The following is an 18,837-nucleotide window of genomic DNA, read 5'->3' as shown; positions in this document are numbered from 1 at the left end:
ATTTTTCGTGAAATGCATGGGATCCACCAGATATCACTGAAGGGGAAAAAAATTATTCGGAAAGCACTTTTTAAAAACACCAGCTGGAAAAAGCACCTTTAAAAGCTTTTAATAACGAAATCCCCAAAAAAGCACCTTTAAGTACTTTTTACAAACGCTACGCACCCTGACAGATTTAAAAAAAATAAATAATGCAAAATTGCCAATGAAAATAGGGAAAATAAAATAAAGGTGAAATACCAAACAAGAAAAACTGCCTTAGCCAAGAGAGGCAAATCAGCACAGGATGCATTTCAAAGTGCAACAGAGGAGTTAGTAAGAAACTCAGAGCATTAAGTAGTTCTGAGTTTCTTACTACCTCTATTATCAAGTATATTTTTCCACTATAGTTCCTTGAGATTATTCCTTTCATTAAAAGCAGTTATATTTACTCAAATGCAACAAGGAATGGTGAAGAAAAAATCAATTAAGAATATTTTCATTTTTCAGTTTAATAATACTAGAAAGAATTTTGAATTATAAGAATTTTTTTTTTAATATCATTTGTAAATTATGCAATTTACACGAGTAAATACAAAATTTTGAAAGAAGTTTAAAAGTTCATGAAATATTAAAATTTAAAATTACAGCTTTTCAATTCTTATTATTCAGATACTGTTTGGTCATTTTGTATTTTGTTATTTAAAATAGTATAGCTAAAAATTATGTAAAAATTTTTATTTCTCAGAATTAAAAACCATTTATGATAGTAAAAAAGATCTATTTTGAAAGGTTTTATTAGTTAAATATGCTTAACAACTTAACAATGTCCATTTTTTTATTTGCTTAAACAGTCTCAGAAATATGGGAACATAAACAAAAGGACAAATTAGCATTAAAGAATTAAAATTTCCAATCGCTCTCTTGAGTAATCTAATGAGAGTGAATTTTTTGGATTGCTGCCACCTCCCCATATTTGGCAGATACAAGAATCAAAATAAGTAAGAAAAAGCACTTTTATTCAATTAAAGTATATTTTATATCTGATTTTGCAGCTTAAAATTTAATCTAAACAAATTAATTAGCATACTTAAGGTCAAATAGGTACTTGAGTCATTAAGATTTAATTTACCATTAAAGTACTCCGTTTTTTTATTTTGTGCACAGTACATTAACACTCTCACATAATTAAGTGCTACAATAGTTTGTTGGATAAATTTTATTCTACAGATTCACAATGTCAAACATCTTTTAAAATTCTGCTATTTTTTAAATTTCTTCCACACAATCAGAAATTTATTTGCAATCTTAATAGTTACACACTAACTTCTAATATTCCTCTTCTTGGAGCATAGATTACTAAAAATAAAACACGCCTAGGTTTCTTTTCAGTATCCTTCATATCTTTGGTTACACTGTCCTCAACTTCCACCCATCCACACTGTGCATCTCTGTAACCTAAAAAGAAATTTTAAATTTAAGATAACAAATGCTTTTTAATTTTGAAAAACAAAAGAGCAATCAAAATTTAAACAAGAAAATATCCCAACAAAATTATCAGTTTCCTGAATACAAAGAAAGATTAAGTGCTGTCCAGAAAATTCAAAACAAAACAGACAAAAACTAGACACTGTCATTAATTTTGAGAAAACTTTCACAAATAAATATTTTCTTTAAAATCAAAATTAATAGATACTATAGAAACTCATCAAAATATGTATCAGGGGTCTGTTCAGACATTTTGTGAAAGGATTGGGAAAAAATTACTCGTAATTTGTGATAATAAAATAAACGTTAAGTCACACTCTTTCAACCAGGGTCCTGCTTTTATGAATTTATGCAAATAGAGTACTGTTATTGGAAAAAACTTTTTTAAGGAGTTTTTAAATTGCAAATATAGATACAAAATTATACATAACACTGTAAAATTATAATTTTAAAAAAATTTCAAAAATAAACAGCAATTGCTGTTTCTAAATTAGAGATACAACATTTGGTATTTAGCCTATACTGCTGAATGCAGAATATTAATTTCGGACGAATAATGGAAGAAGCGTCTGCCGAAGGCAAAACTTAATTCGTTTACATCCTCCATCCTTACTTTTTTTCCTCTTGGGAAGGGTTTATTCGATTAACAAAATAATAATGAAGATAAACAAATTTGAAGATAAACAAATAAAGGGTCCGATTAAAATAAAAATCATTTTGTGAAGGGTTCATTTTTAAGTTAAAATATTTTGTGAAGGGTCCGTTAACGAACCCAAATTTCTTCTAAACAGACCCCTGTGTGTATAGAAGTGCATTTGTAAATTTTTTATTAGAAATACGTAGAAAAATTATTCAGACCTTTCCACATGCGAACAGCAACTCCTTTGAAGATATCAAACAAAACTATTCTTCCAAAGGCATCGTTCATTGCGGCTAAACATTTATTTGGGGATAATGATATTGAGGTACCCTGTCTTCTTTTGTCATACAGGCCAAATCTACCAAAAACAAATGAGAAAAATTGGCATCATAGAAGCTAAAACAAATATATCTTTTTCATAGATATACAGGATACAAACCTTAAAGGTAGGATAGTAGCTGGTTCAATCTTAGGTTGAGACTTTTGTTCCTTTGCTTGATTGAAACCCATAAGTCCACCAACAAAACCACTGCAAACAAAAAAGAATTAATAATTTTAATTTTAAAAATAAAACCTGCAAGCTTTGCACGATGTAATGAAAACTGTTAGAGAATAATACTTTCGTAATCATTTTTTAATACTTTCTTAATCATTCATTCTTATTTTCAATGTGACAAATAAATGTGTTAGAATTAATACTTTCTTCAATAAGTGTGTTCAGGCACATAAGACCTTAATATCTCTCCATCTAATCCTGTTCTCAGCAACAGACCTGGCCTGTGCCTATCCAGAAATCCTTAGGATCTTTAACTCGTTTAAAAATAATACTTTGTAAAGTAAGCTTAGGTCTTCCTCCAGTTCTTTCCGCTTCAGGGATCCATGTGAGAAAAACAGATATTTTTTTTGCTGGGCATTTTAAGAACGTGACCCAGTTCCAGGTCAACGAAAGAATTTTTTCTTTTATCTTTATTTTGCCTTTTTCAAAAGATTTTTGTTTGCTATCTTGAACGGCTAGAAAATTTTGAAAATACAATTTAAACATTTGGTCTGAAAGAATTTAAAATTTTTGTTTTTCTATTTTAATGTTTCCGAACCAAAAGGTAGAAATACTCTGAGAATTGCTTTAAAAACTACTATTTTTTCCTTGATTTCAATCTTTGGCGCTCGCCAGAATTTATGTAGTCCTTTAAAACACGTTTTTCCTTGAATTATTCTCTGCTTTATATCTTCCCCTCTGCTGGCTTTTTTTCACACTTATATAAGTAATATATGAATAAATATCACGCTTATATAATGTTACATTCAAGATGGCAATTTTTATCATTTTCACATTTTTAATCATCATAAGTGAAATTTGAACAATAAAGTCTAGTCAGTTATTTTGTTTAACACTACCTGATGTTTTATCTCACATGTCATAATATGAGTCATACCTCACTTCATAATTTAAAATATAAACCAGCTGAAATTAGTAGGCAGTCATTTTTGTCCACATAATAAATACATACCAATGCTTTACTTTGATCTGTGTTTTTTATGAACCTAAAAACTACTATTAAACACAGCAAAATTATCAAGGACCAATCATGCTTTAATGAAGCATATTAATATAGTCAAAAGTGAAAAATATTTATTAATTTCACTCTAACAGCGAATAAACAAACATTTATAGTTAATAATATAAAGTGCAAAAAATAATAAAAATTAAACTAACCCAGCATTATAATTTGATATGAAATTCATAAGTTTAGATGCAACAGCATGAACAACATCAGTTAATAAAAGCTGACTGCCACCCTAAGAAGATAATTATCATAAATTAAAATAAAGAGTAACAGATTGCATAACAATATTTCACTATATATATATATANCAATATTGAAAACATCATTTTAACTGTATCCTTGAAGTAAATTTGGTAACGTTTCATTTAACCACTGTTCACATACTTCAAGAGGGACAGCTTTAGCTTCTTCATGAAGAGTGCGAAAGACATTGTGTGTTGCAAAGGAGGGGGTAAGATATCAGCTCCTAGGTTTTTTTTCTTGCTTTAAAAGATCCAAAAAAAATCGAGTTAAAGGAGTAAAATTCGAGTAATCGAGAATAATTAACATAAAATTGAAGATAAAAGGGTCGGGACCTCATAAAAAAATCGAGTTATAGTAATATTCGGGTTATCATACTTCGAGTTATAGCGAATCGACTGTGTATATGTATATATATATATATACACACACACAAAGAAAACATGGAAAATATACAAATTTTTAAAAAGAAAAATTATTAATAAATAAACCATTTTTAAAAAAAATTGAAAGTAGGAAAACAAAATAAGAATAAGATATAATCTTTTCATCGGCTCACATGATTATATCTGCAAAATAGCGTGCTTTCTAATATTGTATTAATATAGCCATTACAAAATATATAAATACAATTATTTTTACTCTTAATTTACTACTTATTACTATAATGAAAATTAATTTCAATTGCAAATTAATTTACTATTGTATAATACTGATAAATTTTGTTTTGGCTATATTAATATAATATTAGAAACCACTCTTTTTTGCTGATATAATCGTGTGAGCTGATACAGGATTATATCTTTTACAGATTTTGTTTTCCAGCTTTTTAATTTTTTTTTCTTAAAGTTTTAAATATTTTCGTTACTAATAATACTTTTCCAATTATTTTACGGTATATACATATTAACTAACTATAAAAATAATACATGCATTTAATACTTCAGAATAGCAGTACAATTGTCATTATTATACTGCAAATGTAAATACTTATAATTTTTATTAGTATTTAATTTAAATATGAATATTATTAATGAATTTAAAGGATTTTAAAGATTAATAAACATTCAAAGATTTTACATTAAGTTTGTTAGAGGTTAGAGTATGATAAGCAAAATAATATTTATTTTTCAAATTGTGTTTTTTTTAGCAAAAAAAGATTTAGTATTATTATGTGTTACTAAATAAATTCTGAATATGCTAGTAAAAAAGTCCCAACTTCAGTCATTAGTTATAACCTCTGCATGAATTAGAATTTGTATTTAGTTTCAATTCAAATCTAAAGTAATTAACAAAGCAGATGAAGACCAGGTGGCTGAAACACAACTTAATATAGATAGAAATATACATCTTTGAAAAAAATCTAAACAAAGGTTCTAACTAATGATAAATGGAGACATTCTGGGAGAAGATGCCTACCAGTGTAGCCTGAATTGCAATCAGAATTAAATTGTTGGATCCTCAATGAAAGACAGAAGAGGTATAGATTTCAACTGTGAGGATCAGGCTAAAAGCCAATCTTTTAGCAGAAGAAAAAGGAAGCTCAAAAACAATCTTTCAGCAGAAGAATAAGGAAATTACCCAATTTCACTGTTTGCCCTTCATAGTGCTACTGATTTATGAGGTGCTTAAATAAGAGGGTAAAAGACTGCATTAATGTTATACAGTATATACTCTCAGATTTGAAAGAAAAATATGCAGCATTTTTAAATTTCACGAAAACTGTAATAGCAGAAAATAAGCTCATGGAAAAAGATATAATAAACATCGATAAGATACACCCAAGCTTCGATTGCTTATAAATAGAATATTTAATTCCTGCACTGTTCGTTTGGTTGCTGTTAAGACAACGGGGAATGAGAAAACAACTTTCACTATAGTTTTGGTGCACTCAAGAGAAAAATCTTGCAAGAAAAATTTGTTTCCAGCGAAATCAAGGTTCAGGTGAACGAGAAAAAGTTGATGAACCACGGTTTAATGATATTGTGTTTTCTTTAGTATAGAGAGGACGAAAGTGCACTTTCTTTAATCCCAAAGGTTTGTTGATTATTGACTTGATGCAGAATCACATCATCAAGATTCTTCAAGCATTAATCACACTGGATTGATAATCGCTATTAAATGTAGGTTTATTTTCATTCCTGCTTCCTCTGTAACATACATATAAATGAAAATCATAATTAAAATAATAAATTCTAAACAATCAAATGGCTCATTACTTATTACATACACACAGAAAATATGCTAAATTGCTAAACTAAGTAAGTTTAAAATAATTTATATTGCATTGTTTATAAAATAGAAAAAAAGGCATGATTTCTCTAAAAGGTGTGCATCTTGTATGATTTCTAGAGCTGTTAAACAATATCAATCATTAAAATAAAAAAAAGCATCTTTATATTTTAGAAAAAAATACAAGCATTATCATATATTACCTCATTAATTGTTATCCTTAAATAATTATTACATGCATTAATTATTATATACTTCATTCATCAATTACCTCTGACGCATGATAATAGCCAACATATGGATTGCAACCAGTTGTAACGAGCAATGAATTAGTAGGCACGGTAGGTTTTACTGTTCCATAAAAACCTTTACGAATTGATTCTGTAACCAGGTGATCGAATGGGGTAGTATTCATAACACCTAAACATTAATTAGATTTTTTTTAACAAACAAATACATTTTAAAAATAAATATCGATGAAATACATTAACAAGTCTGCAATATTAGTCAATGTAAAAAAAAAAAAAAATTTTAAATTCTTTATTTAAAAAGTACATTATGAAATCACACTTATTACATTTTAACTTCCATATATTTGTTTCATTTCATTCCAATATTCGAAAAAAAAGCAATCGTGCTTTTTTTCTTTCATTTTATTCCTGTAAAAAAAATCTTGAGCTAAATCAGAAAATATTGCCTTAAATATTAATATAATATACAGAAATATTAAATTATTATTTGTTTTGAATTTAAATTAATATAGAACTAGTATCAAAAGACAAAAATAAATAATTAATTACTAACATTATTACACGATACTGCTAGTGCTCTTTCACTATATTTTAGCATATAAACATATTAGTTTCATTATATTTATTTTTATTTTATTTCAAGAAGACTTTTACAACTATGAATTGGGAGAAAAAACTCATAATAAAATTTCAGCTGGGTGGTTTTGTTTTGATGATTTTATATCAAGAACGAAGATTTCACATAACATGATATAGTTTTAAGGTTTTCAATATCTTAAACTTAACAACTTAAAAAAGGATAATAAACCAAAAAAGTCTCATAATTTTATGGCATAGTATAATATAATTTTAAAAAAAGAAAGAAAAACATGTACCAGCAGCTTCACAATCAATCAGTTTATCATGCTCATGAAATCCCCATTTTTTATAAGACAAAGGAGGAGGTTGAACTATTTCTTGTCTACCAGCAGCAGCTGAAAAAAAGTTATTTAATCAAAACAGGGCAAAACAATAATAATTAAAAAAATATCAAATAATTAATTGAAAATTATTATAATACTTAAAAAGAAATCTAAAATTTCTTTTAAGCCACTTGAATATGGCACATAGCGTATTAACATAGTACACTAGTTGCACCTGCTGTAACTCTGGTACACCTTGTTGCAATGCAAGATACAAATATAGTTTAATCTCTATAAAAGGCAAGTTTGAAAACTCAGACTCCCTAAGTGATGGAGAATTTAATCAGATTGGAAATGAACTTGGAATCAATCCTATGAAATTAAATTATCTTTGGAAAATTATCTAAAGAAATTGGAAATCTTAAGGTTTAAATGAAAGCATTTTTGGTAGTTAGTTTGCATGAAATTATGCTGTCAATAAAATTGTAAAAGGGCACTTTCGGAAAAGTACAGCAATTGGAAACAAAGCACCCAACCTGAATATTGAATATGAAAAAATTATTCCACACCGATTGTAAAATCAGAAAACATAACTTATGCATAATAAAAATCTTATACATGTTATTGCCTTTTTTATTTCAAAGACTGTTTAAAGAAATGAAGAAAATAGTTTCATAAATTTTTTATCTGTTCAATGCTTTCAGAGAGTGCTTTTCATGGCTCAATTTACAGGTTCAATTCTTACTATAGTCATAAATTAAGGAGATGTAAATTTTTATAATTTTGTAAATCAAAATTTCATAGTTAACATTCATCTTAAGAATAAATTAAGAAATAAAAATTAAGTTCATTGACTTTGTTCATTTTATATGTAATAGACCCATTACTTAACATTCAATTCAAAAATATTTTATTTAACTCAAATTAAGAAGAAAAAAATGAAACATTGAGAAATAAGAATTCATTAAGTGTTGCAATGGATAAAAAAAATAAGCCTAAATACAAAACTACATGAAGTTTTTCCTCAGATTCAATAGGAACACATTAATTTTGTATTATTATTTTAATAGGAAAATAAAAATTGTTAAAAGAAAAAGACAATCACTTTATAATATTCTATTTAAAAATATTATATCATCATATAATTAGTTTTGACAACATATTTAATAAGCTCCAAAATTTAATACATGATGATGGAGTAAACAGGATTTGCATCTGGACTAAACTTTAAATCATTTAAAAGAAAAGACAAATCTACAAATATTGATTAAAAACTATCAAATCTTGATAAATAAAGAGAATATGTATTATTTAAAGCTATTATCTTGAAACCTGTACTGAATACTAACCTCGTGCCAGTTGGTTTCTACAAGCCCTTAAAGTTTGAAAAAGGCCAAATCCATCAATAGTAACAACTACAGTTGAGAAAGCAATTAATAGTTCATCAGGCTGAAAATAATAATTTGAAATCAGAAAAGACGCATTTGTCTTCATTTGATAATTGTACAGTTTAATAACCGAAATTTTGTTTCAATAGTTGGTATCCTCATAGATAAATACAAAAATTTGTATAATCTATTCCCCATAAGAAGAGATATGAAAGCCTAAATATGGTAGAGTCGATTATTTAAAATGAGGATTACGTAAATATGCATTTCAGAAAGTTTATGGTAAGTAAGCGTCACCCCAATGACATTTACTCACCCTAATGATATTTTTGCATTAAAACTAATTCTCCGAAGGTCAATCCATTTATTATGGTAAAGATCATTCAATAAGTCAGGAACAAAAGTGTCTATTGCAAAGCTGGTGACTTATACTGAATAAAAAGAAATTTTTTATTTTTCAAATATCAATCTTAAAAATTTGATATTTAGACTAATTAAGACTAATAAAAAAAAAACAAATAGGCACCTCCATATTTTTAATTTAAAAAAATGATAAGTTTTTTTTCTCAAATGAGTATTTATATAATAGGACCCAGTTCTGCTGGTCCATGTCTGATGAGACACTAGAAAAAATTTTAGTTTAAAGAAGGTAACCATTGCTATGAAAGAGACTTTTCAAAAGAATTTTGAATTAATGCAAAATTAATTTTTTTAATAATTTAATTCTTTTTAGATTAATGCTAATAAGTTTATATATGTATATAATATTGCATACTATAGATTAAATGTTATGTTGTAATAAACTAAATAATATTTATATGAGACTTAAAATAATAAATGTTTCCATGTAATCAAGAATTGATAAATTAATACTATTGTGCCAGCAATTAGCTGATCAAAAATCTTTTTCTTCTTTGGTTTTTTAAAAAAAAGGTGAGTTTATTCTTTATTATTTGCTTATTATAGTGGATTTATAAAATAATTATTTGAAATTAGTTTTTTTTAATAAATTTATTAGCTTCAGTTGAAATCTTTTGCATTTTTAGGCCTTTCTTCTGCATTTTTTTTTTTTTTTTTTTTTTTTTTTTTTNATTTTTTTTTTTTTTTTTTGTTGATCTTCTGCATACGAAAAACTAGGGGTTGGCAGCTATGGTGTTTAGCATTATCTATACAATTTTACTTAAAACTTTATTATTTTTATGTATATGCAATATTTTTGTGTACACATGATATTTCTATGTATATTATGAAATAAATATATATGTACTGATGAACTTCATTCATAATAAGCAGAAATCAAGTGCTGCTAAAAAATTGCTTTGTTGAAGAAAATCATATAAGTTTTTAAACGTTTACTAAATTATAAATATGATGCTCACTTTTTTTATTGTGTACAATAAAAAAAAAGTTAATTTGCTTAGAGCTGTCTCACCGTCTGTTTGTGAAAAACTCATGGCACAAAAAAATTGTCCGAATTTGTCGACACGATAAACATTAAAAAAGAATTTTTCAAAGCAATGGTTATTTGAGGTTGTATTAAGTTGAAGTTTTATGAATATGAAAAATAGGGCTTGCTAAAACCGGGTTCTACTTGTTAAAACTGATATTCTCCAATTAGGAAGTGCATTGTTGGGAAATTTTGTATAATTCTGAAGAGGCTCGATGCTTGAAGTTATGCATCGAGCTCGATGCTTGTTAACAACTAAATATTTTTTAATATAAGTTTAATGTAGTAGTTGTTTGTCGAATTTTTTTTTAATTTTTAAAAATTTATATAAATGTTATTAGTTATTTAACTAACTATTGGTAATGAGTATTTTGTGTACATTTTCATTTGATACTCTAATTGGGCTAACAGGAAGTTTTCGCTCATTAATAGATAAAAGGAAAAATCAATTACATCACACCTTAAAAGGAGGATCAAAGCAAAAAGCTGTTACAACAAACACGGCAACGTCTAAGTCAAAAATAATACGAGCTATTGGGTGGGCAGGTAAAAATTTGGAAAATCTTATCTCCTGAATGAAAAAGCAGAAAAATAGCTAAAATAAGTATAAATGTGGAAAGCTTCTGCAAAATATGGAAGGGCTGGCAGCTATGAAACACTAATAATTATTAAGTAATTATTTCATTAAGTAAAGAGAATTACTTGACTCTACATATAAATCATGCACCACAAATTTGATGTAACTGAAATTGACAGCAAAATAAGTAGGGAAAAAATTGTCCATGTAAATTAAGTATATATGATTACTTATCTATGAGTAAAACTTTTTTATTTTCTAATAAAACCTATTTTTAAAAAAAATTATTACAAAAAATCCTGTATACTCTTAGTTGTACAGGAAAGACCTTACTTTACCTGATCAGCGCAGTTAGTAAAATGATGAGGAACATGAGTCTTGCATCTTAGATGATTAACAGGTTCTTCATGTAGCTTTTGTGAAAGAAGAATATCAGCACTCTATAAAATTTCATGGAAAGAAAGTACATTAAAATACATATTGTCTCTTATTCAAAAATACTTTCAACTTTTAAAAATTATCAATATTTTAAAACAAATGCAGCTTTTTATATTGATTCATCTAGATTTGTTTGATTTATTTAGCTGGTACTAATTAATTTTGAAACTACAATTATACAAGCTTTATCTGGCAACAGCAAAAAATCATCTGGTTATGAAATTGTGTTTCAGGAACTGTTAACAATACAGTGAACTATTCATGAGAAAGCATACTATGTACTGAAATATGTCAAAACATTACCATTTATAACTGTTTAAAAACATTTTTGAATGAGATTTGGTAAAGATTCACAGCATCATCAAGCACAGGGTTAAACATTTTCAGTTTACAAGCTGCTTAAATCAGTACAAAAAACTAAATCAACTCAAAAACAAAGAGCAACTAAAGCAGCAGTGCTCAAATAGTAGACATTCTATACTGAGTGTGGTAGTATAACTGGAATTCCACATGGATATTTGCTGTAAAGCTAGAAAACACAGAAAACATCCATAGAACCCTGATAGTAATAGTTTCACTGTAAATTTTATTTATCAATATAAATTAATTACAGTATTTACATGTGTACTCCGTCTTGTTCTATTAAATATAAAACAACCATACTTATATGACGAAATTTCAGAAAATATGGTAGAGTTACAAAAAATATACACTTTAATAATTTTAAAATAGGCTAAACAAAAATGTTTCTAACTTCAGTATATATTCTAATAAAGCCAGAGGAAAAGCCAACAATAATACAGGTCCAATCAGGGCCACCTTGAAGACTTCTGCAAAAAAAAATATATATATTTTTAACAATAAAAGTATTATGGATGAAAATTAAAACAATTAAAAATATAATTGAGGTTTATCAATGTCATAAATAGATGAAGAGAGGAACTTTATACAATTGAAAAGATTGGAATCATAGTCCATGGCAAAATATACATACTGATATTTAAATTATTCAATATGGCTTTAATTAGTCTGCTATAAATTCAAAAATAGCATGCCATCATTAAAATTTAAGATCAACAAGAACCAAATGTTAGTTTTGAAAAACGTACATTAAAACCTATCACTTCAAAAAATTTGTTTTATAAAGTTCCAGTTCTATTTGCAAATACATTAGTACAAAGAAGTTGTAGACAAATTTTTCAATGAAAATTTTTTTTAAAGATAATCGTATCAAGTATTGCTACTACTCTCCTCACTCCATGAAATTCAAAAATCAAAATTTGTAATTGACTAAAAAAGGGCACAAGAATAAAATAATAATCTAGTTGATTAAAATAACATTTATTTTGTTGCCACATCTTTTTTTTTTTTTTTTTTTTTAAGAAAAACAATTTCGAAGTTGTTTTACCTTTTCTGAGATGCCAAAGGAAGACAGAAGATACTTGTGATATTTTCATCCCTATAAAAAAGATAAAAAAATTAGACAAAAATGCAATCAACAAACAAAACTGAATGAACTAAAAGTTGAATTTGTTCTAATACACTCAAGAAAATACACTAAAGTTTTACACAGTTAACAAATATACATATTGATGCCTTTGAAAGATAATCAATATCAAGGGTGTCAGAAAAGGAGATTTAGCATACAGTCGTAAAGGAAAAAGAATCTTCAACAATAGTTTTCATTGCTTTTTTTTTATTTTTAAAATTAGTTTAAAAAAATAAAGCACTACAACTGCCTACAATCATGTTGCTCCATTTTTTAGACCAAGGGTTTCCAACTTATATGAGGCCAGGGGTCGCAATTAAAAACACCAGTCAACCGCAACTTTATCAACATTTTATATGGGACTCTTTAATGTTTGAAGGAACATTATTTATTACTGTCAGATTTTTATCTAGTTGTACAAAACAAAAGTATTGAATTACAAATAATAATAAATATTTTCTCGAATAAATATTTTCTTGGATACAAAACCTGAAAAATAAACTTTTTGCACCGTTAGTATGTTAAATTTCCCAGAAATGAAGAAATTAGGTTATTTTTTAACGAAAGAAAGGTATTTTAAACACATTTAGATCTTTTACGAAAATTGTCTCCAAAAATTGACAACTAATATATTTTAGCTCGCGGGCCACAAAAAAAGGCTTTGCGGGCCGGATGCTGCCCGGGGGCCGCCAGTTGGTAACCACTGTTTTAGACTAAAGTCATGATGGTGACACTGTAATCAGATTTGGATGCCTATCTTCTTACTACAGCTACTTCCCAAACAAGCTGGTTTAGCCGAAGCTGGGTAGGCTCCAAGCCACCCTTTGGGATGTAACCCTGGCCCTTTACAATAACAGCTCATTGCCTTAACCACTGTGCCATTGTCGATAAAAAGTTGCTTCTAATAGTAGTTAATTACAGAATTAGTTGCTTCTAATAGTAGTTAATTACAGAATTCGTTGCTTCTAATAGTAGTTAATTACAGAATTAGTTGCTACTAATAGTAGTTAATTACAGAATTTTAACACTTTACAGAATAAATAAATCAACATACTTTTCAAGAGACAACTTTCCTTCAAACGCTGTTGTAAACTTCATTTTTATTTCACCTTCTTCAGCAGCATCCCATTTGGCTATAAATCAAGGGATTTTATTACAATTAATAATGATAAATAGTTTGATATAAAAAAATGACAAGAATTCTATAAAACATACACGTAAGAAACACAGCTTTTTGTCCATGAGCTAGAGCCAAAATATCTAATGTGGGTGATAATGAAGACACACAATTTTGCAACCAAGATTGATCTGCTCCTTTTAGTTTAGTAACTTCAGCTAATTTTTCTTCTGGTTGGTCCTCCAATTCCCAAGCACTGTTCCAGGCTTCAGCAGAATAGTCATCTATTATAAAACTTTCAGTGTCAAAAAATATGCATAACAGAAAAAAATATAAAAATAGAATAAATAAAATGCAATAAAGAATAAATAAAATGCAACTTAGTAAATTTTCATTTAGAAGAGTTTTTCAGAAGAAACTGAATATAATTAAATCAAAACAGTTTTCCATCCATGGATATGTTATACATAATTAATTCCTCTGGTAGCGAAGGAGGTGTAACATATAAAAATAAAATATAAAATACAAAGAGAATTTTTAGTAACTAACATCATTTCTGCATTTTCTTCAAGCAAAAATTATCACTTGATACAAATAAAACTAGAAACTGTAGTCTTGTAATGTTGTCTTAAATATTGTGTTAGTGTTTTAAAAAAACTCAATGGTCGAAACATGGTAAACTGTATTATTGAGATAGTATTATCTATTTTGTAGAGTGTATTAGAACTAGTTAATAGCCTTTTCTGGCTATTTTTTTAAATATTAGCTTAGTAAATGTATATGTTTTAAATTCTATTAATGCTTTATATAAGATTGGTGCAAATCTGACGTGATTTATTGTGCTTGGCATTCTTATTGCATCGAGCAGTGGACGCAATAAGAATGGGAATTCTCTAACATTTCTTGAATTTAATATTTACTTCCAAGAGAACCTCTAAAAACTGACTGTCAAATGTAAAAAATGGCTAAAAAAATAATAGTAAATTAGTTAGCTTATGCGAACATGGATTAAAATCTTTATATCCATCTTGATTGAAATCTTACCATTTCCATGTTTAAATGAACTAAAACTATCAGTTGCTCAGTTGATTTATGTAAACCTGTTTTTTTACTTATTGTTTCTAACAATCACCAACTTTTCTCGGCTTTGTACATGAGTACTTCCAATAAAATTTATCTCCAGAAAATAGTTAACTTGATAACATTCAAAAAGAAGCTTTTAATTTCTATATTTATTAAAATAAACTGTTGTTAACTATGAAAAAATGTGGTTTTAATGACCATTGGAAAAATATATTGTTTCATATTATCCAGACTATAAAAGCAATATGTGACTGTTTACTTTAAACACACTTAAAAAAATTGATGCAATATTTTTATCATTATTAGGTATTATAATGTAAAACTTTAATGTAAATAGATATTAAAACTTGAAGTATCTACCTTAAAAATTTTCCTCAAGTAAAATTGTGTGTTAATTTGCCTTATTTTTGCTATTTTGTGAATCATCCATGGAATTTTCACTTCCATAGATGCTCATGAATTAATTGAATTATGATTAAGTGTTTGATTTATGATACGTACATCACAATTGTATCCTCCTCTTTTTATGTTGCGGAATAAGAAACTTTGGTAATTTTATACATATTACATTAGTATCATAAAATTAACAAATTTATGATAAAAATTGTATTTTTTTAAATCTTCTGCAATGAAGTAAAAATATATAGCTAAGAATATTGTACAGGACAAAAAAAAAATTAATTATTAAGAATGTATAAAGTAATTTCAAGAAGCACTTTCAGTCGAGTGATAATGTAGCCAATCTATCTTATATCGCTATTTAAACATAATTTAGATGAATATATACCTTTCAAAACTCATAAATATTTGGAAACAAGGTAAATTAATCAATATTGTTAAAGTAAATAACTAAACCAAATGAAAACAAAAGAAAAACTAACCTGGTTCCACAACGTCTTCCGTAAATGATAAAGCACTTTTCACCGATTTTATGTTTGCAATCAAAGCACGTTTACCCAAATGACAAGACATAGCGAAGCATTTATTTTAATGAAAAATCTTTAATAGATTTATTTCAATATCAGGTTATGTTTTTCGTTGCTGAGCAAATCACATTGACGTATCAACTGATGTAAACAAACGTAAAACTAAAAGACGGGTACAGTTAAACCGATATCCCTTTTATTCATTTGAATGTCTGTAAATCTATTTGATTAAAAACAAACATTAGTACATTTTGATAGCTTATAATGAAGCGTATGAACTTTAATAGCCGTATCATTACTTTTAAATGTTAAACGAAAATCATTCATAATTTCATTATTTCTCATCGATTAAAAATCGATATAATGGCTTCGTTAAATAATCGATATATTAGTTTCGTTTTAAACCAAAAGTAAATTTTTGTCTGCTTACTTTCGAAATCATTATTTAAAAGCATTAACATCTTACAAATATACTATCATTGAACTTGTTTAAATTCCCTTGAAATAGTTATTTATTTTAACTAAATAAAATTGCTTATATCATGCACAGTAATTCTTTGGCCATTTAAAATTCTTTTATACAAGCATATTTTACGATATGCTAGTATTTTTCGTCGTTATAGAATTTTAGAAATTGTCACCTAAATGAATTTTTATACAACTATATTCATTTAAATGAATTTTTAAGACACTTAATATTTTTAGCAACTTCTGATATCATTAAAATTCATACAAATGTCAGAGCCAAAAGACTCCATTGCACAAGAGCAAACCAATGAAGCAGCAGAGCTGGAAAATCAATTTGTATTATCTTTGCCTACTGTTCCTGCTGCATCTTTACGAGCAGCAGTTAGATCAGGAGTTATGAATCTAAAAGACCGTTTAAAAATAGATCTAGAGCCAGATATGCGTCATGCAAAAGTTAATTTTGACAAATGGACTTTAAAAGGTAAAGTGATGGATTTACCTTCAATTATTGAATCTTATAAAACACTAGACTGTAAAACTTTCTATAAAACAGCAGACATTTGCCAAATTCTCATTTGCAAGGAAGAAGAAGAAGCTCCTCAAATTGAAGAAGAAGAAAACCCAAAAAAGAAAGACACAAAAGACAAAAGATTCATGCTACCACATGGCATAACACCTCCGTTAAAAAACGTTCGAAAACGCAGATTTCGCAAAACGCTGAAGAAAAAATACGTCGATTTTCCAGACATTGAAAAAGAAGTGAAACGTTTATTTAAAACAGATAATGAAGCAATAAGTGTTCGATTTGAAGTGATAAATGCAGATGATGATAAAGGAGATGGCGATGAAAAGCAGGATGATAATAATGTTTTAGCAGTGGAAGGCCCTGCTACAGAACCTAGTAATTTAGATGTAGCAGAATATGACATTTTTGGCGAAGTTCTCAGCAGTTCAGATGGAGAGGTAAACATTGATGAAGAATTGGAAAACAGTGAAACTGACTCAAAAATCAATGGACAAAAATCTCATTTAATGACGGAGTTCTCAAAAAGTATGTTAGGAAGCCCACAAATTGAAGCAAATGATAACCCAGAATACACAGCAGATGTCACAGTATACCAATTAGAATCTGCTGTGGCCGAGGAAAACTTGGATCAAATTTTAAAAGAACACAAAACAGATGAAGAAAAAACTGCATTGCTGGAGAAATTAGATGAACTGGAACATGAAATAGCAGATATATTAGCAAGAAGGAGGGCACAAGAACTTGAAATCATGAGCATTGAAAATCAAGCCCTAAAGCAGCGATTTCAAAGCATAATTGATAATCTAAAACAACAAGAATATGACAAGCAAAAAGAATATGATGACATTGTCACAATTTTGCATCAAAACTGAATAGGTTCATATTTTTAAAAAAAAAATATTGCATTTTTACGCAACTCATCACTAGAATAAATTTAAAATTAAAATGTATAAATAGTCTTTTTAAATTACCCAATTTCAAATTTTATCTTTTAAATTAGAATTTCCATATGTACTCATTGTCATAGATTCCCTAATTATGAATGTAAGAGATTTTTATCTACTGTAAATTAAACTTCCATAAACATTTATCATTAACCATGTTTTAAATTTTGTAATTATAAATTAAAAGAATTTTAATCTAGTCTAACAATTATTCTAGTTCACTTTCAATTAAGTTTAAATACATTCATGAGTCATTGTTCATGCATTATTGTTCATTAAATACATACATGAATCATTGTCATGTATAATATAGAGTGATTCTTTTTTCTTTTCTTTTTTTGACTGTAACAAACTTTCAACGTTAAAATTAGCTTTTATATACATTTATCATGTTCCATATTATAGATGTAATGACAAATAAAAAGGAATTTTTATCTAGTCTAACAAACATACCAGGTCAATTTCAATAAAGCTCCAATATGCATGTTTCATTGTCCTTTGCTTACTTAACCCTTTGATATACACCCAATAGCAATGTAGATTAACTTCAAGCAAGCTGAATCTTCAACCATGTCTAACTCCTGTATAATTAATGCAGGTAAAAGTGATATACATTAGAAGTTTTCAACCTGCAAGTCTAATGTTTTGTTACAACGCAGTCAGATATAATCCCAAAACTTTTTTAGGTGTAAAGGGTTACAACATTGATCATAATTAACTATTTTTTTTATCAAGTTTTACAAAACAAGTATGGAATCAAGAATTAAGTAAGATGTGGTCATTTTAACAGCCTCAAATGCATGTTTAAAAAAATTTCCAAACCAAACTAATTTTACTTTATTTTAAACATACATATGTTAAAATTAACATAAAACCAAAAAAAAATTATAAAAAGTAGAAGAAAAAAACTCAAATAAAAGCACAAATTTAGTGAAAGAACTAAAGTTTGTCTGAGGCTGGAATAAACAATTCAACCGACAAGTTCATAGAAAAAGCAATTTTAATAGAAACTGAGAAAATAGAACTTATTTGCAAATGAAATTTTAAATATAGGTTTTACAAAAGAAAATATATATATATATACACATATTTGTGCACTGCAAATTTGGGTAATATCCAAATTTTAATTTGAAATGT

At 27.3% G+C, this 18,837-nt stretch overlaps 2 protein-coding genes across 2 annotated transcripts in view; one reads left to right on the top strand and one right to left on the bottom strand.

Moving 5' to 3' along the window:
* Positions 1–16,068, bottom strand: part of Rab3-GA (Rab3 GTPase activating protein) — a 39,630-nt gene extending 23,562 nt beyond the window's left edge. The window contains exons 1-13 of the mRNA XM_043053008.2: positions 15,718–16,068; positions 13,852–14,037; positions 13,691–13,769; positions 12,556–12,606; positions 11,902–11,977; positions 11,048–11,149; positions 8,647–8,746; positions 7,271–7,369; positions 6,416–6,564; positions 3,822–3,904; positions 2,547–2,636; positions 2,326–2,465; positions 1,307–1,437 (exon numbers count right to left, since the gene is read on the bottom strand). Of these exons, the coding sequence (XP_042908942.1) occupies positions 1,307–1,437; positions 2,326–2,465; positions 2,547–2,636; positions 3,822–3,904; positions 6,416–6,564; positions 7,271–7,369; positions 8,647–8,746; positions 11,048–11,149; positions 11,902–11,977; positions 12,556–12,606; positions 13,691–13,769; positions 13,852–14,037; positions 15,718–15,808 (1,377 nt within the window). The 5' untranslated portion in view covers positions 15,809–16,068. The remainder of the gene's footprint in view (positions 1–1,306; positions 1,438–2,325; positions 2,466–2,546; positions 2,637–3,821; positions 3,905–6,415; positions 6,565–7,270; positions 7,370–8,646; positions 8,747–11,047; positions 11,150–11,901; positions 11,978–12,555; positions 12,607–13,690; positions 13,770–13,851; positions 14,038–15,717) is intronic.
* An 82-nt stretch (positions 16,069–16,150) lies between these two features.
* Positions 16,151–18,769, top strand: LOC107454160 (TATA-box binding protein associated factor 7). The gene has a single exon (XM_016071233.3). It carries the CDS (start codon positions 16,498–16,500, stop codon positions 17,626–17,628), a length of 1,131 nt encoding a protein of 376 aa, XP_015926719.1. The 5' UTR covers positions 16,151–16,497; the 3' UTR covers positions 17,629–18,769.
* Positions 18,770–18,837: the final 68 nt, after the last annotated feature.

This window comes from Parasteatoda tepidariorum, chromosome 1, assembly GCF_043381705.1.
Source record: "Parasteatoda tepidariorum isolate YZ-2023 chromosome 1, CAS_Ptep_4.0, whole genome shotgun sequence".
NCBI classification, from domain to species: domain Eukaryota; kingdom Metazoa; phylum Arthropoda; class Arachnida; order Araneae; family Theridiidae; genus Parasteatoda; species Parasteatoda tepidariorum.
This window is presented reverse-complemented; position numbering and strand designations above follow the sequence as displayed.

Excerpts from the sequence above, each read along its gene's own strand:
- LOC107454160 (XM_016071233.3), top strand. The coding sequence starts at position 16,498 with ATGTCAGAGCCAAAAGACTCCATTGCACAAGAGCAAACCAATGAAGCA.